This window comes from Sus scrofa, chromosome 1, assembly GCF_054392235.1.
Source record: "Sus scrofa isolate SSC_HxYL_T2T_F1_AM1 chromosome 1, Sscrofa_HxYL_maternal_Yorkshire_Landrace_v2.0, whole genome shotgun sequence".
NCBI classification, from domain to species: Eukaryota; Metazoa; Chordata; class Mammalia; order Artiodactyla; family Suidae; genus Sus; species Sus scrofa.
Window position 1 is genome coordinate 226609868 of NC_139383.1, and position 22606 is coordinate 226632473.

A 22606-nucleotide genomic window follows, 5' to 3' on the forward strand; every position below is an offset into this window, starting at 1 on the left:
AAGAAAACTATTACATGTGACTTGAAAATACACTAAATTAACTGTGCATCCCCAATAGGGTTATACTTATTTACTAAAGACTGAGTAAAAAAATACCAACTTTTCACCAATCATATTGTTTTTGATATTAGCACTCTTAGTTTGAAACTACCATAAGAAAAGAATAAACCAAATAAAAGGTGGCATTAAGAACTGTGACTTACAAGATAGGAGAAAAAAAAGATTAGAGAGATTAAATGATAATTCTTTAACTCTCAATTAATTGGAAATTTCAATACAAACATTTTCTAGCTGTGTCCAATATGAAGACCTATAAACATGATTAAAAACACGTCTCAGTGAATAGCCAACCATACACTAACAAAAAAGAACTAGGGTTCCTTGAGGAAATGGCTGAATCCACACCTGGGCAGGAAACAGAAGAGCTTGGGATATTCTGTTGTACCTGAATACAAAGAAACCCCCATTATGTCAACTTGAAGGAGCCTCCACAGGTCAGAGATGAGACAATCTGGGCACCAAAAAAGATCAGAGTTAGATTAAAACAAGTATTAAAATCCATTAGTTGCTCATAATGATACTTATTACAAATTTCACTGGCCAACCTTTGCAGGATGCTAGGGAATTTACTCATTCTGAACACTGAAAAAGTTCAAGAATCAATCGTTTATCTTACCTTTTGTATATAAAACAACTAGTTGTTAAGGAAAGTTCTTTACAAAAGAACTACAGCTAAAAAAATGAAGGAAAGAGAATGAGGTATCACCATTTTTACTATATTTAATGAAACAGTGGTTCTAGATAAACATTAATGGTAGCTAAAACCATTAAATACTGATGGCGAGTTTCACAATGGATGGATCAGGCTGACAACCAAATCTTAGCACAACCATGAAAGGAAAATCAAGTAGTACATGCCTCCCAATATCACACAATAGGTAAATTAACACCGGTCTCTCAACTAGTCTTGTCAAATAATTAAATTTAAAGCCAGTTAAGCCTCTAAGTCAAGTCAGCCCTCCATACTCATGAGTTCTGCATGCATCATCAAACACCAATTGAAATATTCAGAAGAAAATTCCACAGAGTTCCAAAAAGCCAAACTTCAATTTGCAAGGCTCTACAACCTCAACTTTTACTTATTACACCTATTACAATGTAAATGCTATATAATCTAAACATTGTTCAAAATATACAAGGTGATGCGCTAGTCAAAGGTGATGTGCATATATTACATGTAAATATGCCATTTTATATGAGACCTCAGCAGCTGTGCATTCTCTAGGTGTAGGGGTACTGGAACAAATTCCCCCTGAATACCAAAAGGATGCCTAAACTTTCAGGAAACAAACATTAACAGAGGAACATGCTAAATACCAATAGAGAGATGTACAGACCGTGGGAAAAAATGAGTGTCGCTTTTCTAGTCCCAACAAATAGCAAGAGAAAATTAAGGAAAATCTGTAGGTTGAGATTTAACCTATCAACTACATGTAATGGGTGGATCTCCATTTTGATCCTTGTCTGTACACCAAGTATGTTTTTAAAAGATAATTATGTCTGTGAGTCCTCTTGTGGCACAGGGGGTTAAGGATCCAGTGTTGTCACTGCAGTGGCTCAGGTTGCTGCTATGGCGCAGATTCAATCCCTGGCTGTGGAACTTCTACATGCTACAAGTTTGGCAAAAAATAAAAATTAAAAAAAAATAATAAATCAAGATAATTAAGTCTGAACATCAACTGGTTATTTGAAGTAGTCACTATAAACTTCATGTGGGCTTTTTTTTTTTTTTTTTGCCTTTTCTACGGCTGCTCCAGTGGCATATGGAGGTTCCCAGGCTGGGGTCTAATTGGAGTTGTAGCCACCGGCTTACACCAGAGCCACAGCAACGAGGGATCCAAGCCACGTCTGCGACCTACACCACAGCTCATGGCAACGCCAGATCCTTAACCCACTGAGCAAGGCCAGGGATCAAACCTGAAACCTCATGGTTCCTAGTAGGATTCGTTAACCACTGAGCCACGACAGGAACTCTGGGCTTTTAAATATGGTAGTATCCCCAAGACTACCACCAGGTTCAGTGATTTGCTAAGGGAACTCATAGGACTCATTCTCACAAAAAATCAAATAGCTGTTCCCATGGCTATGATTTACTATAGTGCAAGGATACAAAACCAAACCAGCAAAGGAAAAAGGCACATGGGGTTAAGTCCACAGGAAACCAGGTGCAAGCTCCAGGAGTCCTCTCCCAGTTGAGTCAACACAGTATGTGCTTAATTATTCCAAATTATGACAACACGTGGGAACCAGGGATGTAAAGAATGCTCAAGACTTTTATTATGGATTGGTCACATAAACACTCAATGCCTAACACATACCAAAATTCCAGATTCCCAGACACAAACCTTTCGAAGAATAGTATATCTCAGGTCTGACATGTTAGCTCTCTTTTACACAGGTTCAAAAGAATCCTTTAAGCTATTTTGTCAGTTGAATGCTCTAAGATGTCAAGATGAAGACGAACCTAAGAAAGATAGGGAGAAAAAGTAGGACTAGGTAGCAAAAGTCCTTATACCCATGATGCTGATCTGTCACTTTGAAAGGAGAGGGGAAGAGGAAAACTAAGCAGAAAAAGCAGAGTGTGCTACAACTCTGATCAAGTCTGTGTTAATCCAATGGGAACTCCAAGTTTAACCATGGGTCCCATATTGGGCAGAATTGCCACGCCCTACAACTCCTGACAATTAAGGTTACCAGCTGGAAGATGCCAGGAATGTGGGTGCTGTTGGCTCAAACACTGACACAGATCTCAATAGCCCTGTGGCTAAAAGTTAAACTTAACTGCATTCATTCCTTGCAAGTTAGCAGATCCTTCATTAGAGATCTCAGTGTGACCACCATAGCTACTATGGCTATTTCTGGTTGAAAAGACATAAGGTTTGGGACTTCCTTCAAAGTAATCCGGTGGTGCTTGGGATGCTGGCCTGGAATTCATCATAATTGAAGCTAGGTAAACAGGTCGTTATAATTCTCCCATAACTTTAAAGATTTGTACAATAAAAATAAAATGCTTTGTGGTTCAAGATAAAATCCCAACATAAGGTTCTTAGCTCTTCCCACCTTTTGAAGATTTCCCACAAGTATCCAAAACTCAGCACGTTAATACTCTACAGAGGACAAGCAGCTTCCTGCCCCAGCACACCACACTCGTGATTCCTCCTATTCCCCAGATGCAACAATTTAACTAACCATTTCTTTTGTTTACCTCCATATTTTAAAGTAACATGTATATACATTGCTTTTTACAGTATGCTGTTAATTCTACCCATCTTATGTCCATTTGCCTCCATCCTCCTTTTTTTAATTGCTAATACAAGGAGGCACTGCTTTAAGTGTCAACATATTTACTACTCTACATATAGGTACTTTTCTATCCCCATTTTACAGATGAGGCACGTAAGTTAATTACATTATTTGGACAGGAGTTAAGAAGCAGAGACATAACTCAAACTCTCATCATCTGGCTCTAGACTCATTCTTTCAAGACTGATAAACTTTCTTGCTCCTAAACACATTATACCAAAGTAGTCGGTTTGTAAAAAATCACATTTTTTTTTTTTTTTTACATGCTCACTAAGCATTTACAGCTAAATAATGAAGTATGTTTTAATTACATGTCCTTTCTTCTACAGCTTAGTTTTCCAGTGAATGCTTAACTTCTCTTTTTGGTCAAAACTTAATTGTCTACATACCTATCATTTATTCTCTCCATTCTGTCAGTTTTAAAAGTCTCTGTTGGAACATTTTTAGGTACTTTACCAATCACTTTTGTTTCAAAATATCTTTTAGAGACCTCTGTAGTTTTCTAATCTGGACAGCTTGCTATTTCAGTTTAGACCTGTTCCACAGCTGTTATGTTAGGATCTCATTTCGTTACTTCCTGTGTTGAATCTTAATTCCTGGATACCATGTTTTCTTCTCTCTTGGTTTAAACCTAGAGTCGGGTTAAAGTGATTAAAATATTCTTTCATAGAAATAAACCAATCCTCTTCTTCACAATTTTATTCCATATGCCTATCTCGAAAGTACCTCGTAAATTCAAGGCCTGAGCTGTCCAAAGGTTATTCAATGCCAATTTATTGCTTGTTGTTGGCTTCTCACATCCTTAGCTTTCAGCTTTTTCTGGCCTACTAAATTAAGGTATTTACCCACTAACTTCTTATCTTCCAAAATTTTGTTGCTTTCTCTTCCTTGTCTTACTTCTACCACATTTTTTTTTGTCCTTGGGCATTAGGCATTCATTCTTTTACTGTCTTCTAGCAAGGACTTAAGCAGGAGTGGAGACAAACATATATCTTAATTTATCTTTAGTTTCATTTATTATTCACTATTTATCTCCTTCACCCCAGCTATACTATTCTACCCTCAGGTAACCCATTATTTCCTACTTCCTTATCCTTTGTATCCTGCTGTTCTTCCCGAATACCTAAGTATTTTCTCTACCTTATATTGAGAACTTTAGTTATTCTGAAATCTAGGTGTGCCTAACACTGTACTTACTCTACACTATAAAATGGTCTACAAATGTTTGGAAACATTCAATCCATTGTAAAGTAAAAGCTGCTTTTATGTAACTAAAGCTCTTAAAATATTATAAAATACGGCCATTGTATTTCAGAAAAACTTTTGATCCTGCCATGATTCCTTTTTCCTCGAGAAGTCTTGATCTAGGATAGTTAAGCACAAAGAATTCCATACATAGATAGTAAGAAAAAAGCTTTTCAAAGATTACAATTTTGGTTTTCTTAAGAAACTTGCTCAATTGATAATTCTACCAATCTGTAACCAGTCCCCAAGAAAAAAAATCTTTTTAAGTATAGGCAGTCTCCAAAATAGCATCCCCTGCCTCCTCTGAGGTCTAATGTAAGGCTGAAGATAACCACTACACATTTGTCCAGGAAGCTGATTTCTTCCAGCATTTGCAGTGAAGAAAAGTGTAGGAGACTGTATGAAATGTATTGAACATATTGGGAAGTGCTGTAAGCTTGAAAAACTTCCCATACAGGGATCAAGATACCTGATGAAGAGAGACAGGAATGTATCAGGGCTAACTTTAGCTACACTGTGCCATGAGCCAACATACACCTATGTAAGGGTGAGATGAGGGTCCTTTTCTTCTTATACTACATGGCCACCTGTTCCCAGAACCTGAAGTTATTATCCTAGCATCTATAAGAGATAAATTATTCTTGTTTGCTACTTTGCATCTTTTGGAGTTTAGAAACCCTTTTGGTGTTATACAGTCTGTACTCTCAGGTAAGCTTTAAGTATCCCTAAGCTTGTTTTCCAAGTAACATTTTCATTGTTCCAAATACCCTTCAAATGTCTTTTAAAATTATCCTCCGGAGTACATGTTTTTGATTATCCTGAACTATGTGATGCCATAGCACAAACCAATTTTGTTTTTAATTGACAAATCATTGAGTAAAACCTGAGGAATTCAATTTCAGGGAAATTAAGTGCAATTTTTAAGTTTATTATAAAGTAGAAAAACTGCTTTTCCTTAGGTGACTTGTGAGCCAAGGATTTTCAAAGACTCAAACTGTATTAAGCCAAGTACCATCACTGAAACCTTCCTTCAAAACATGGCTCCCTAGGGTTAAAATGCTTAAATAAGGACAACATTCATCCGGAGGCATGTTCTAGTTTAGCAAATCTTTAATGTCATAGCACATGCAAAACAAAAAAAAGCATTTCTTATTCTAATAGATAAGAATCACACCTTAAATATAAAGGTTACTCAAAGACAATTAAGGAAAACTTACTTAAAACTGCTTACAAAAGGACTTTACATATTACATGGGGAAAAAAAAAATCTCATTTGTAGAACATGTTAACAATGGCATATAACCGTTTTAATAGTGGAAACAATGTAATTAGGGTTAAAGAAAACCCTGTGCCAAAGGTAAATTAAGAGTACTTACCAAAATAACCTGGCTTTATTAGTAAATAAGTGAAAGAAAAGCAGAGACTTTTACTCTATTATTACTGGATACTTTTCAGGGTAATTAGGAGGAAAAAAGAACATGGTCAGGTAGGTATTTTCAGATGACAAAATTAAAGAATGAAAGAGTTAAAAAAAAAACAAAGCAAAAGTTTGCAAAAAAAAAAAAAAAAAAAAAAAAAGCAAAGAGTTGAAAACACATTCTGATACTAATGCCTGTAACTATATACCAAACCAATCCTTTGTAATACTTAATGGGCCCCTAGGTGCCTGTTTAAAAAGCAAATTCCTGGGCTGGAATCCAGGCTTACTCAATGCACGGAGTGGGAGTGAGCTTTGGTGTCTGACAGGGATTTACATTATAAACATGTTACCTGGATGAATCTGCAGTGTCAATGACCAAGGGAAAACACTAATGTAAAGTAAGGATGGTAAATTTGAAAAGGTGAAATCAACTGATCTCTAGTCTTTTAACACCAGAGAAGAACAATGTCAAAGGCCTAACTTCCTCTGCCTTTTGATTATTACCTATTCAGAACACCTCAAGTCATAGAAAGAGGATATATCCTAAGTTTTCAGCAAGTCAGTCAGTTAACAACCAAAAAACAATGAGACACTGCACCAGCGTTCTGAAATGAAGCCCTTTATTTATAGCTCCCTACTCCAGAGCAAGAGAACGCTTTCACTTGAGTAAAACCAAACTGAACCAAAAATAAAATCCCCCAAAAACTCACTCCCTTTCTCCTAGCAAAACCCAGAAATCATTACATTTTGACATTGCTCAAAACATTTTTGGGACTCCTTTACAAACAGATCATATATCAATTCATTGAAGAAAAAAGTTCTTTCTGCATAAAGTAAAAAAACTGGTTATCTAAGAATACAGCTTGATTTTATTCAGAATTGGCTCACTGACTTCTATTTGCAGTAGCCATAATTAAGGCTACTCTAAAGCATGCACCACAGGCTTAGAATAGCTCACAAAGTCTTAAAAAAAAAAAAAAAATGCTGGGAGCAATGACAACATTATCCTAAGACATTTGCCAGATGAGCTTTTAATTATAGTCTAGCCTAAGTTACCCTCCAAGTCCAAAGTGATGCTATGACATTTCCATTTCATCTCGATCCTATGGTAGAGCCTTGACACTGTGTCAAAAGCAACAATTTTAACCTATTTGGTTTAAAAATCCTTCAAATACTAACGAGCTATATATAGATTTTCCTTACAGAAAATGGTGCACAGTTGTTTATCATTATTGGTTTAAGTTTTCTGTTCAGTGAAAGCCTAACTAGAGAAACTGACAAATTTTTTAGATTATGTGGGCAAACTGCCTTATAAAATATTTATTCATGTATTAAAATATTTTATGAACATGCTTCTCTCAAATGAAAGGTAGTATTGTAGAGTGGTTTTAAGTATGTGCTTTTCAGAATCCAGGTCTACCAATACTGGGTAAGTTACTTAACCTCTCTATCAGTTATTCACACTTTACACCAGAAGAGTATCTTCCTATTGACTATTTAATGAGGATTACTTGAAATAATCCAGGTAAAGTACTTGTATAGTGCCTGGCACACAGTCTCATTTTAATAAGACAATTACTGAACTATGCTTTTAAAAGGGTACTCTGGAATAATTTTTTTTTTTTTTTTTTACAAAGTCACAACAAGAAGACTTTGTTTCTGAGCTAAACTCACATTTCTATGCTAAGTGTGAATACTAAAGAGCATGAAAGATCATACATTATTTGCGTGTCGCTATGAAAACTCAGTATTTAGTCATGTTTAAAGATTTTAACTTTGCCTAGCCACAATTATACACTAAGATATGATGGAGATAATAACTTACATAAGCATTTCCCACTTTATATATACTTCCTTGTTCAAACTTTGTTTTCTAGTTTATATTTTTTATAAAAATCTTAATTTGTAAATCAAGGTTTCTAAATTAGACAACTAGATTTAATAAAACAATTAAAGCAAGTCACTAACAATAACAGTATTCCCAAATTCACCTTTTTAACTGACCTGTAAGACTAAGGGTACATGTTGAATATTTAGGGAAAAAAAAAGACTGTATTAGGGAAGATTTTGAGATCTAGTTGAATCCTAAGCCACAATCAGAAAGCTTATCTTAGACTGACTGACCGATATATTTAAAATCCTAATTGAACAAGAAAGCCAAAACTAGATCTCAGGACAAATATTCAATTACAAAGTATTTTCCCCCAATCCAGAATTTACCAGTACATTATAAAAGAAATTCCACACATACACACACACATTATGGACATTGCTGCCTATGCCAAGTTAGTATAGATAAAGACTGATCATTTTAATGAGGAAAATTGTTCCTTATTTAAATGATACAGATCATTTAGCTTCAATGACAATTTCTTTTAAAAGACTGAATTCTAATAATTTTATCTATATGGAAACAAAATGGAAAAAAAAAGCCTTAAGACACCTAAAAGATGAACTGTTTCCTCAAGTATGATACATCATATCCAGCCTTTAATTAAAAAATATTTAAAATATATTTACTATATTTTAACTATTATATCAACCCCTTTCCCACATTATTACTCTTTAGAACCAGGTTGTGCTAACAGTTGATGAGGGTAGACAAAAGGCACCCAGCTGGATAGACTGCTGGGCCATCTCCAGAGATCTAATCATTATATCTGGACGAAGTGCACAAACTTTTTTTTTTCCTTTCTTTTTGCCTTTTCTAGGGCTGCACCTGTGGCACATGGAGGTTCCCAGGTTAGGGGTCCAATTGGAGCTGTAGCTGCCAGTCTATGCCACAGCCACAGCCATGTGGCATCTGAACTGCATCTGTGACCTACACCACAGCTCACGGCAGCACCAGATCCTTAACCCACTGAGCAAAGCCAGGGATTTTGAACCCACAACCTCACGGTTCCTAGTTGGATTCGTTAACCACTGAGCCATGACGGGAACTCCACCAACTTGTATTGGAACTCCACAAACTTGTATTTTAACAAGTAATGCTGATGTTCCTGGCCAAGGACTATACTTTGAGAACCAATGGTCTAAGGCAGTAATTCTCATCCAGAGCTACATCAGAATTACAAAGGAGCTTTTTCTGTTTGCTTTTCTTTTTTGGTCTCCCTGCAGCATATGGAGTTTCTGGGAAAGGGATCATATCCAAGTCACAGTTGCAACCTAAGCCACAGCTGTGGCAACACCGAATCCTTAACCCACTGCACCAGGACTTCCAAGACCCTGCCAATTCAGTTGCACTACAACGGGAACTCCTACAAAGGAACTTTTTAAACAACAATGCCTAGAGGTCCCGGATATCCTTCATACCAGAAGTTCTGGGGGTAAGGTCTGATTCACTTCCTAGCCTGAGAACCTCCATTTGCCCTGGCTGTGGCCCTAAAAAAGACAATAAAGTTTTTGGAGTTTCTGCTGTCTTGGGAGCACTAGGACACAGGTTCTATCTCTGGCCTGGCACAGAGAGTGGTTAAGGATCTGGTGTTGCCGCAGCTGTGGCTTAGGTCGCAACTGCTACTTGGATCTGACTGGAGTGGGGATTGAAGATGAAAGAATATACCTATTTATCTTGTTCTGAATCTGCAATAGTCTTAATGAAGTTCATTTCCAAGACTGAACTCATCTGATAATGTATTAGAACCTGTACGTCACTATAAAAATAACTTAAACAGTGCTATTTTAAACAGACAAGCACTACATATCTCAGAACTCCGAGACAGGTTCATTGGTCCCATGTACATGCCTTGGCTAAATGACAGCTTGTTCCAAATGCACTGCTGCACTTAGTTTGGAGATAATTAATCAGGTTTCTTTCAACTTATTCTATGAGAAAGATGAAGTTAATTCATTGAGGGAAATGATAGTACTAAATCAGAATCATAAATGCAATCAGAATCATAAATGTAATGGGATGGCATACTATACGTATTTAAAGCCTATTCAGTAAATTACAAGTATAAAAAAAGTTATCTGACAAATACTGTTTTGGCAGTAAAAACTAGAGTGACTGGATTAGATGACTTCTAACTTTATTATTTCTCTTCACAATGTAACATCTGTGTTAATTCCTCCTAACGCTGAAAATGGCCAATGCTTGTTTACTGGTTACTTCTCAGGGCAGACCATTCTTTATCTTTACAGAGATTTGAACGGTATCAAGTTTATTGCTAACAGAGCTTTTAAAATATTCCAGCTATCATGATCCCAGTGTTTTAAAGCTAAATAACTCACCTATTCTTGTTTCACCTTTTGAGTTCTACTCTGAAGATGCACCAGATCCTGTTGGTATTACTCTTAAAGCATGAAGATGGAAAACAATATTCCACATAGAGAATAACCAGCCCAGTAGGGTACCACCACCAGTCTTGTTCTAGGTATCTTACTTCTAATTAAGATATCCTATAGTGAGACTATTTAATAGCTACATTCTATGGGTTAACTTGGAACTTACTATTTAATAGAAATCCGAATTCAAGCTATACACTTCATTATCTCTCTTCAAGGCAGCCTCCGTAACTTATTGAAATTAACTTGAATTTGACTAGTTTTTAACTTACTTCCCTAGTAACCATGACGAATGAAACTGAACAGAATTTATTATCACATCCATATGGGTCATGATTCTTTCTAGGTACACCAGCCTTTTCTTATTTAAGACCCTCATCCAGCAATCATCTATTTCTTATTTTGTATGGTTCTTTTCTCTTTTTCGGGGTGTTCCCGTCGTGGCACAGTGGAAGCGAGTCCGACTAGGAACCAAGAGGTTGAGGGTTCGATCCCAGGCTCAGTGGGTTAAGGATCTGGTGTTGCTGTGACCTGTGGTATAGGTCACAGACGTGGGTCGGATCCTGCATTGCTGTGGCTGTGGCATAGGCCAGCAGCCATAGCTCCAATTTGACCCCAAGCCTAAGAACCTGCATGTGCCATGAGTGCGGCCCTAAAAGGCAAAAAGGAAAAAAAAAAAAAAGATTTTGGATAATTTTAATCTTTTCATGCATGTGGGGTTTAGACTCCCTTTTACTAACATTTGTTGTAATCAAAAACAAATTTTTTTCTTCACTAAACAACAGCCAAATAAACACTAAGGTGCTGTGATTTGTGCTCTAACAATTATGCCAAACTCAGGCCTATCCCTAGGCAAGTCTTACTTCAAAACCAACTATGAGGAGTTCCCGTTGTGGCACAGTGGTTAACAAATCCGACTAGGAACCATGAGGTTGCGGGTTCGATCCCTGGCCTTGCTCAGTGGGTTAAGGATACGGCATTGCCGTGAGCTGTGGTGTAGGTCACAGACGCGGCTCAGATCCTGTGTTGCTGTGGCTCTGGTATAGGCTGGCGGCTACAGCCCCGATTAGACCCCTAGCCTGGGAACTCCATATGCGACAAAGAGCGGCCCAATAAATGGCAAAAAAGAAAAAAAAAAAAACAAAAAAAACAACTATGAGCCTGTAACTATAAAAATTTAATATGCTTTAGTTCACTAAGTGTTTACTTCTTACCCTTTATCTATACCGTGCCATTATATACAGCATTTTTTTTCTTCCCAAGTAACTCATTTACTGGCTAGAAATGGGCCCCAAGGAATAGAGATTTTTTTTTTTTGCCAGAAAATAAAAACTCAAAACAAATCGAGAACTCTTATTGACAGCAAATACACAGATAGCTCAAGTTCTCTACTAGTTCAGTATCTTGCCTCTTCACCATGGCACTCATAGGCCTAGACAATGATTACCATCAACACACCACTGTAATCCCTTTTATCTCAGCCTAACTTACCAATATTGCCTGTCTCGGCTAACCTCCTATCTTAATACTCATTCTAGTTGTTGGTTCTATTATCATCTACTATGGTAAAAACAAAAAACAAACAAAAAACCACCAGAATGATGGCACATTTGAAATAAGCCATTGTTGTCATGTTAGCCTCAACTACAGGAAGTATCAACAAAGTAAAGATGAAAGTGATCTATGTTTGACCCCTTTCCAGGTATCCTGAAAATTGGAATTGATACCCAAGTCTTTTGCACCATTTTTGATTACAAAAATCCTTACTATTTTAGCATCTTCAACTCACACTTCATTAAGGATTTGGTAGCTTATTTTCCATACATATTAAGGTGTCACTTGAGTGATGACATAAAGTTCATTTAGTGCTGAATAAATATTAAATCTGTCCCCAAAATAACTTTTACACTAGGATTCTGAAAATGATAATTTGGTGTTAGAATCTAGGCCCTCAAAATCAAGTTCTTAATACCATTTTCACATGAACATTTAAAGACATTTTTTTGAGACTGGGGACTGGAAAGTGACTACTGGGTATATGGTTTTTGGGTAGAAAATAAAAATGTTTTAAGATTAGTTTTTGTTAATGCACAATCCTGTGAATATACTCCAGACAATGATTTCTATCCTTTAAATGTATTAAATTTTATGTGAATTCTCTGTAATCTCTTTAGAAAATATTTTAACCTCTTTTTAAAGGCTATTACACATGTATTTTCTACATTACTAAAATACATCCTAATTTAATAGAAGAAAATGAGACAAAGAAAAAAACTCATTAAATTAAGCCAGGTGTTATATACGAAAACCAACAAGCCACTTAGGAGCCAGACATTCAGTGCTCGGGAGCCCTTATTTTACAACCACTAAACAGAAACAAAAACAAATGGTAACAAACTGAATATGACCCCTAAATGATCCTTCAGAAAGACTTATTTGGAAACTATCTTGAAATGGAAGATTTTGCTTCTATAAATAAAAACAAGAATGAAGTCCTCAATAGCACAAGCACTTACTCATCATACTCGATACGATAAATAACGTCTTCAGCAGCAGCAACAGAATCTGAATTAGATGTAGAGGGTACATTGTCCAATTTATTTGTGTTCTCTTTGGAATTACGATTTACACTTCCATTAGTCCTTTTACAAGAATTGCCATTCTTCAGTGGAGTTTTGCCACGTGAATGTCCATCAGAAGCTCTAGTAACACTATGTATACGTGCTTCAAACCAAGCACCAAGGGCAACATCTCTGGCATCCACCAATTCATTTACCTAAAAAAGTTTAAAATGAGTTAATGAGACACAATTTCATCTACTTCAAAAACCTTAACATAACTGAGCTTATTTTGAGGGTTATCATATTTAGTATCTGCAGATACTGATGTTTAAAATATTATCAAAGATTAGATCAAAACTATTCTTTGTGGATAACACTGTCAAATTGTTATTTACTAACAGAAAAATTAACTGTGTTCCAAATATCCATCAATGAAATATTTATTTTCCTTACACATATCTAGATCAGACTTCTAAAATATAATTCTTGTGACCCCCAATAGTCATTGTGACAAGTCATTCAATAACAAAAAGCTAGGACTTAATTGTTGTTTTCTTATTTTGTCTTTTTTTTTATATTTTATTTTTTGTCCTTTTTTCCCTCTTTAGGGCCATACCCGAGGCATATGGAGATTCCCAAGCTAGGGGTCTAATCGGAGCTGTAGTGGCCAGCCTATGCCAGAGCCACAGCAATGAGGGATTTGAGCCATGTCTGCGACCTACACCACAGCTCATGACAATGCCAAATCTTTAACCCACTGAGTGAGGCCAGGGACTGAACCTGCATCCTCATGGATGCTAGTCGGGTTCATTGACCATGGAGCCACTATGGAATCCTTAGAAGCTAGGACTTTAAATATACTCTGACCATAATACTAATTGGTCCCATTAATTTCTTCAGAATCCTGAAGATAACTTATAGTCAGTCCAACTGGAAAACGAACGGTACAGTACTAAATAGGAAATAAAACTCAAAGATGAGGGATTTATGCACATGTACGAAGCCAAGAACCTAGTGCAACCACTATACGAAATGGGCTCAAGTTCCAACAGTTAGTAATTCCCTAGTAAATGTGTTCAAGAGCAAAGAAAACTACCATAAAGGAAGCTTGTTTAAAAAAAAAAAAAAAAAAAATCCTGTCCTAAAAAAGCTGAGGGAATTAGTCTACAAGTTAAGGCCCTTTCAGGAGCAATAACCAAGAGATATCCCTTCAACTTTTTTGTTGAGCCCTTAAAAAGAGAAAAAACAGGAGTTCCCGTTGCGGCTCAGTGGTTAATGAATCCAACTGGGGAACCATGAAGTTGCGGGTTCAATCCCTGGCATTGCTCAGTGGGTTGAGGATCTGGCGTTGCCATGAGCTGTGGTGTAGGTCGCAGATGTGGCTCGGATCCCACGTTGCTGTGGCTCTGGCATAGGCCAGCAGCTACAGCTCCGATTAGACCCCTAGGCCTGGGGACCTCCATATGGCTCGGGTGCGGCCCTAAAAGGACAAAAGACAAAAAAAAAGAAAAAAAAGGCAAAAAACATTACTAATACATGATCATTAATGAATAAAGCAAGTTCTTCCTGAGGGTACAAGAGACCACTTAAGGTACCCAGGAGAATTCTGACAGGCGCTGTTACTTAGGGTGGGGGGTAGGTGTATACTCTAAGTTTGAATACCCATTTGCTAGGTATTACGCAAGGCTCCTTAGGCTTGTTTAACTGTAACAACCTTATTAACTCCTATTTTACAAGGTAAGGAATTTCTAAGATAAGGAAACAAAAGTTCTGACCAGTTAATAAAATTTAAAGCTAACACTTAAAGACATCTTGACTTTGAAGATTATCTTCTTGCTACTATGTATTACTATACACTTTTTAAGGCTATTGCTATCACTCTGATTTGCCTGATGGAACTCAGCAAAGTTAAATGAAAGCTTTCTGGAAAGGACTGATCAGTCTGCATTCCTTAAGAACATTTGTGATTCATGAGAAGGTCAAAGTATCAACATTAATAAGATTTAGGAGTTGATTCCAACCCTCATGGGTGACTTGGAGGGGTTCAGGATTTCAGTGGAGGAAGTAACTGAAGATGTGATACAAGGAACAAGAGAACTAAAATAAGAAGTAGATACTGAATTGCTACAATCTCATGCTAAAACTCCAAGCTAGGAGTTGCTTTCTACCGATGAACAAAAAGTTTCTTTTTTTTGGCTGTGCCTGCAGCATACAGAAATTCCTAGGCCAGGGACTGACAGCGCTAGATAGACGCTTAACCACTGAGCCACTAGTGAACTCCAAGAAAGAAGTTTCTTGAGATGTAATCTACTCTTCTGGGGAAGACTGTTGCAATCACATAGGATTTACAATACCATATAAACTTAGATAATAAAGCAGAAGCAAGGTTTGAGAGGACTGACTTCCAATTTCCAAACAAGTTCTACTGTGGGAGTTCCTATTGTGGCCCAGTGGTTAGCGAATCTGACTAGGAACCATGAGGTTGCAGGTTCGATCCCTGGCCTTGCTCAATGGGTTAAGGATCCGGCATTGCCAAAGTGAGCTGTGGTGTAGATTGCAGACGCGGCTCGGATCCCGCATTGCTTTGGCTCTGCGTTGGCTGGTGGCTACAGCTCCAATTAGACCCCTAGTTTGGGAACCTCCATATTGCCACGGGAGCAGCCCAAGAAATGGCAAAAACAAAACAAAACAAACAAAAAACCCTGAGGAGTTCCCATGGTGGCTCAGCAGAAACAAATCTGACTAGTGCGGCCCTAAAAAAGGCAGAAAGACAAAAAAAAAGTTCTACTCTGAGTAAAATGCTATCTAATAGCCTTTGCATGCTACAGAGAACTCACTTGTGAAAGAGTCAATCAGTGTGGCAAACTTCATTATCTTAAGAAATTGCCGCCACCACAACCACCACCACGACCCACCACTCTGATCAGCCAGTAGACATCAACATGGAAGCAAGCCCCTCCACCAGCAAAAAGATCTTAACATCCTGCAGGCTCAGATGATGGTTAGCTTTTTTTTTAGTAATAAAGTATTTCAAAATTATGGTAGATAAATTTACTAGGCATTATGCTATTGTATACTTAATAGACTACAGTATAGTGTATACGTAATTTTTTCATAGACTAGAAAACCAAAAAATTCGTGTGACTAGCTTTACTGCAATATTTGCTTTTTTGTGGTAGTCTGGAACAAAACTTGTACTATCTCCAAGATATTCCTGTAGCCAATGGCCTACAAGCATGTGAAAAAAATGCTCACCATCACTAATTATTAGAGAAAAGCAAATCAACACTACTATGAGGTACCACATCACACTTGTCAGAATGGTCATCATTAATAAGTATACAAATAACAATTGCTGGACACGGTGTAGAGAAAAGGGTACCCTCCTACACTCTTGGTGGGAATGTAAACTGGTACAACCACTATGGTAAACAGTTGGGGGTACCTCAGAAAACTAAATGTAGAACTACCATATGACCCAGCAATCTCAGTCCTGGGCATGTATCTGGACAAAACTTTCTTTGAAAAAGACACATGCACCCTTATGTTCACTGCAGCACTATTCACAACAGCCAAGACATGCAAATAGTCTAAATGTCCATCGACAGATGAATGGGTTAAGAAGATGTGGTATATATACACAATGGAATACTATTTGGCCATAAAAATGAACAAAATAATGCCATTTGCAGCAACATGGATGGAACTGGAGACTCTTACTAAGTGACTTACTCTATTAGGTCAGAAAGAGAATGACAAATAACACAGGATAATACTTATATCTAGAATCTAATATATAGCACCAATGAACCTTTCCACAGAAAAGAAAATCATGGACTTGGAGAACAGGCTTGTGATCGCTGAGGGGAGGGAGCAGGATGGACTGGGAGTTTGGGCTTAGTAGATTCCAACTATTGCATTTGGAGTGGATAAGCAATGAGATCCTGCTGTACAGCACAGGGAACTATATCTAGTCACTTGAGATGGAACATAGTGGAGGATAATCAAGAGGAAAAAAATATATATATATAACTGGGTCCCTTTGCTGTACAGTAGAAATTGACAGAACACTGTAAATCAACTCTAATGGAAAAAATAAACATCATAAAGAATAAAATAAAGATATGCCTGTAGCCATATTTACACAAGTCTTCCATATCCAAGTAATTGCTTAAAAAAAACAATAAAAAATAAAAAACCCAACCCCCGCCCAAAAAAAACCTGTCAAGTATAGGAGGCAAGGAGGAATCATTAAAAAATAAAACAGTACCAAGAGCAAATATTTGAGGAGTTACTATATAGCTGGATATACTTCCAAGCACTTTGTATATTATGTGGAAAACACACAAGCTCTTCAGTTTAAGTTCTTGATAATCACTTAATAGATGTAACCTTGAACAAATTACTTAGCCTGAAACAGCCTCAGCTTCTTTTACCAAGTAACCTACTTTGCAGTTAGATTACGCAACAAATCTCTGCAATGTTCCTACCTAGCAAGCGTATAGTAGGATAAAATAAAGTTCTCCTTCTACTAAGTATTAATGTATGTTCATTGTTTACTCAGAGTATAGTCTTATTACCATACCATGCTCAGTTAATACATAAACAGTTTAACATTATACCTATTACCCCTTCATAAAAGTTTTAATACAAAGTCACTCTGTTTTCCAATGAGGTCCAGAGTAAAATATACTTGCTCTCAGGAGATACACAGCTTTAAGTGAAAGCTTGAAGTTGATAAGGGTTTCTCTTTATGGAAGTTTTTTAGAGCAGTGAAAATACTTTGTATGACATGATTTTTTTCAGTTGTTCTATTTTTTAAATGGCCTCACCAGCAAGTTCCCAGGCCAGCGGAAGTGCAGCTGCAGGTCTATGCCACCAGAGGCATGCCGGTCTGAGCTGCATCTGTGATCTACACTGCAGCTTGTGGTACCAGGTCTTTAACCCTCTGAGAGAGGACAGGGATCAAACCCGAGTTCTAATGAAGACTAGGTCAGGTTCTTAACCCACCGGGGCACAATGTATGACATTATAATGATGGATGTATGTCATTATACTTATGTTCAAACCCCTAGAGCATGCAATACTATACACTTCATTAAAGTGAACTCCAATATGGAAAGTACAAGTTTCTCTAACTCTGCACATTGTTCTTTCACTATACCATGTTTCTTCAGAGTTAAAAACTAAAATGCAAGAGAGTTCCCTTGTAGTGCAGCAGGTTAAGGATCTGTTGTCATTGCAGCAGCTCAGGTCAATGCTGTGGTTCAGTTTCAATCCCTGGCCTGGGAACTTCCACATGCTGTGCATGTGGTCAAAAAAATAAATGAAGAAATCAAAATGCAATACGCTTCCATTAACATAAAGTTCACAAAGAGGAAAAGTAGGCATGCTTAAGTAGATTAAAGGTTATTAAGAAGTTGTTAAAGGGGAACAGTAGGACAAAGTTAATAAAAAGTAAATAAATCATTAACATGGAAGTTTGGATAGTGGTTACAACTACTGAGGATGGAGTTTTAATCAAGAGGGTGCACAGTAACAGTTCCTGGGGTACCACTATTCTATTTCTTAGTTTGAGTGCTCTTTACAGATGTGACTTCATAAAATTGCATTAAGTTCTACTCTTATTTGTATTGTCTATTACATTTCATAATTACCAAGGTTAAATAGAGAAGCACTGCACTGTTGACAAAAGAGAATACTAAATCTATTACTTTTTATTAGCAATTATTGATAATTTTCATCTCTCCTTTATTCACTACAATAAGCACAGAAATAAAAAAGGTTTAACATTGCCACACACTTAGCTAAACCCTAAGAGCTTACTATCATTCTTCTAAACACTTATGTAAGCCAGGATGAGTCATTTCAACAGTAAGATCTTAGGTTAAGTCACGAATCTAACTAGGAACCATGAGATTATGGGTTCGATCCCTGGCCTTGCTCAGTGGGTTAAGGATCTGGCGTTGTCGTGTAGGTCGCAGATGCGGCTCTGATCTGGCTTTGCTGTGGCTCTGGTATAGGGCCACAGCTGTAGCTGATTAGACTCATAGCCTGGGAACCTCCATGTGCCGTGGGTGCGGCCCTGAAAAACACAAAAGACAAAAGAAAAACTTATAGATCCCAAAACCAGAATTAAAACTTAGGTATCAGGAGTCCACTTGGTTTAAGAAAATAAATTACTTCCTAGAGTTACTGTGATTCAATGTGTGTTGTGCAACCGGAATGGATAGACAGAGCCTTTGTACAATCTTCCACAAGCTCTCCTAATGTGATAGTGGTATCTACCTACCTTCTTGTAACATAGAAAAACATAACTTTGAGCAATACTTGGTTCAGATATCAAATAGGGCAAAACAAGACTAGTATTAGATGACAACTTCAGATTAATATCTTAAAGTTAAATATTTACGTATGTCTGTTTTGAATAAAGTTAATTTGAAAATCCACTTTTTGTACCTGCTGATCATGAAAAAGGTCCAAAAACATTTTCAGGCAAAAAGAGAAAGCCCCAAAACTTGTTTGCTCATCCATAAAGTAATCCTAATTATAGAAAGCTCTATTTTTATAGAAGTAAAGTTTTTACAAAAGTATTTATAGGCAAGAATTTAAGATGGGGAAAAAAAACCCTCAATTTTTAAGTGATTCAGAAACAATTTAATTAAACTTTGATATACTTAACTATTCAGAGATTGCTCTAAGGAGAGCAAATCCAAAGCGAACTCCCAATAAAAACAGCTTCAAAGCATTTTCAGGTTAGCTCAAAAGAAGTTAATATCTAATATAATTCCTTAAAAGTAGGGGGCAATATCATCTCTTTACCCTCCTCCTAACTCTAGTACAAATATATCCCATCTCTAGTACAATATACCAAATATCCAAACATCCAACAAATGAATTACCAAGAAATAAGCCCTTCTATATGAAAGTCACTAGTCGAAATTTCAAATACCTATGACTATTACTAAGCTTCACCCAAAAAGCAAGTTTGTGTTAGCCTTCTCAACTAACAAGTTAAATGCAGCTTTGATTTAATATATAACTTTACAAATAACAGCCACCTTTTTAGAGTTTAAGTGCCAGGTTCCAAGTGTGCTTCTAAATGAGGAAAGAGACAATGTGATTTACTTGCCAAGTTTGTATAACCAAGAAGCAGCTGGACTGAAATTTGAAATCAGGTCTCACAACAAAGCTTAAGTTCTTAACATTTATGCTATATATTAATATGGAACATAATTTTTTTTTTTGGTCTTTTTGCCATTTTCTTGGGCTGCTCCTGCGGAATATGGAGGTTCCCAGGCTAGGGGTCGAATTGGAGCTGTAGCCACCAACCTACACCATAGCAACGAGGGATCCAAGCCACGTCTGCGACCTACACCACAGCTCATGGCAACGCCATATCCTTAACCCACTGAGCAAGGCCAGGGATCGAACCTGAAACCTCATGGTTCCTAATTGGATTTGCTAACCACTGAGCCAGGACAGGAACTCCCAATACATAAATGTTTTAAAAAAAAAGTACTCGAGAAACTTGGGAGCCAAGGGAATTCTGTTGTGGTTCAGCAGCAATGAACTCAGCTATTATCTATGAGAATGCTAGTTCAATCCCTGGCCTCGCTCAGTGGGTCAGAGATCACTGTTGCTGCGAGCTGTGGATCCTGCATTGCTGTGGCGTAGGCCAGCAGCTACAGCTCTGATTTGACCCCTTGCCTGGGAGTTTCCATATGCCATGGGTATGGCCCTTAAAAAAAAAAAAAAAAAAAAGGCAAAGAAAAAGAAGTTAACAGCCTAAGTGCTAACACTGAAAATAAAAACCAAAGATCTGCCTTGAGAAATAGTTTCTCCTGTTCTTTTGTATTAGATTGGGGGACAGGACGAACAGGGTATTGCAAAGTGTGTTCAACAGCAAGAATTTAAATTAACTGTAACTGCTTAACCTTAATTAACCTCCTATCTGCAGATACATAAGCTGATCCTCTCATAAAAGAAATTCAATAGTTCCCTGATGGCTTAGCAGGTTAAGGATCTGGTGTTGTCATTGCTGTGGTGCTGGTTCAATCCTTGGCCTGGGGAACTTGCGCATGCTGAAGACAAGGCCAAAAAAATGAACATGCCTACACTGCCCAAAATAAATCAAGTCAAAATTAGCAGCTTCTACATTGTTACCCTTAGCCACAAAGCTAGTACTTAAGAATGTAAGCATAATGTACAGACGGCTACATAAATATTTACAGATACATGGATATAGAGGGGTTACTATACATCCATGCATTTCTCTGTTTTGTCAGCTAAGGGCCCTAAAAACAAGGACACCCTAATAGCAAGAAGTATACCTAGAGCTCAAATCTTTGTTTTCAATACCATTCTCCAGTTAAAGGAACCAAACTTCCTTGGAGAAATGGTTGAATGCAGGACTAGGGCAGGAAATAGCCAAGACAGGCCTGGAGCACCTTTTAGTGCCAGAAAGAAAGTGATTTAATAAAACAAATAAAAAACAAACTCCAAATAACAGGGGTGTGTGGAAAGGACGTGCAAGAACAAAATAACCATACTGATGTAAACAAATGACTGGAAAATGGAGAATAGACAATAATTCCTACATAAAATAATTTCCAATAATTTCTGTAGATAACCTGACCTCAAAGAAGCAAAATACTTCACTCCCCACTCCTTAATTGTAGGCTGCATATAGTGACTTCCTATTAAAGAATTCACTAAGTAGGAGTTCCCTGATGGCTCAGTGGGTTAAGTATCTAGCATTGTCACTGCTCTGGCTCTAGTTACTGCTGTAATGTGGGTTTGATCCCTGGCCTGGGAATTTTCACATTCTGCGGGCATGGCCAAACAAATTCTCCCCCCCCAAAATGCCATAACCCCCCAAATCCAACTGAAAGAATACTGTATGTAAAGGGAGGGTGGGGGAAAGTAACTTGACAGTACAAAAATGTAATGGAACACTACCTCGGCCACATAATTAATGTTCACGTCAACAGTGTTAAGTTAAAACCCGACATAAAACCTAAATTCTAATTACCAAATAGAATATTGATAGTACAGTGACGTAGATAAGTGATGAAAACAGCACCTTACCTCTGTGTTCTTCTTCCCTAGAAATGATTAGTATCTGATGAGGAAAACAAATCCTAATGTGGCATTTTACAAAATACCTGAACAATACTCCTTGAAACTGTTACTATCAAAAACAAAGTCTGAGAGACCACTACTGCCAAGAGGAATCTATGGAGATGTGCCAACTATCTGTTTTAACACTAATGTAAATGTAACATAGTATCCTAAACAGGATTCTGCATCCATAAGAGACATTAAATAAAAGCTGTGGTAAGAGCTACGTGGTTCATTAGTTGCAACAAATGTGCCACACTAATGTAAGAAAGATGTTAACAAGTCAAACTGGGTGTGAAATACATGCAAATTCTGAAGCATCTTCCCAATTATGCTGTAAACCTAAAACTGTTTATTTTGCTTTTTTTTCTTTTTAGGGCTGAACCTACGGCATATGGCAGTTCCCAGGCTGGGGGTCAAATCAGAGTTGCAGCTGCCTGCCTATGCCACAATGATGCCAGATCACAGCTGCTGTCTGCGACCTACACTGAAGCTCATGGCAACACTGGATCCTTAACCTACCAAGCAAGGCCAGGGATGGAACACACACTAGGATGCTAGTCAGGTTTGTTACCTCTGAGCCACAATGGGAACTTCAAATAATCAGCTT

At 37.3% G+C, this 22606-nt stretch overlaps 1 protein-coding gene across 12 annotated transcripts in view; it reads right to left on the reverse strand.

The window, feature by feature from the left end:
- UHRF2 (ubiquitin like with PHD and ring finger domains 2) overlaps positions 1-22606 on the reverse strand; it is a 77405-nt gene that overhangs the window by 46070 nt on the left and 8729 nt on the right. For 11 of the 12 annotated variants that reach the window (XR_014822041.1, XR_014822043.1, XR_014822027.1 and 8 more), the window contains exon 3: positions 12829-13088. Coding sequence is in view for 3 of the 12 variants with exons in the window: in XM_021063942.2 (XP_020919601.1) it covers positions 12829-13088 (260 nt within the window). In the remaining 9 variants the exon portion in view is untranslated. Of the gene's footprint in view, positions 1-405; positions 512-2405; positions 2525-12828; positions 13089-22606 lie in introns of those variants that run through there. The other variant, XM_084986461.1, reaches the window with a different exon arrangement.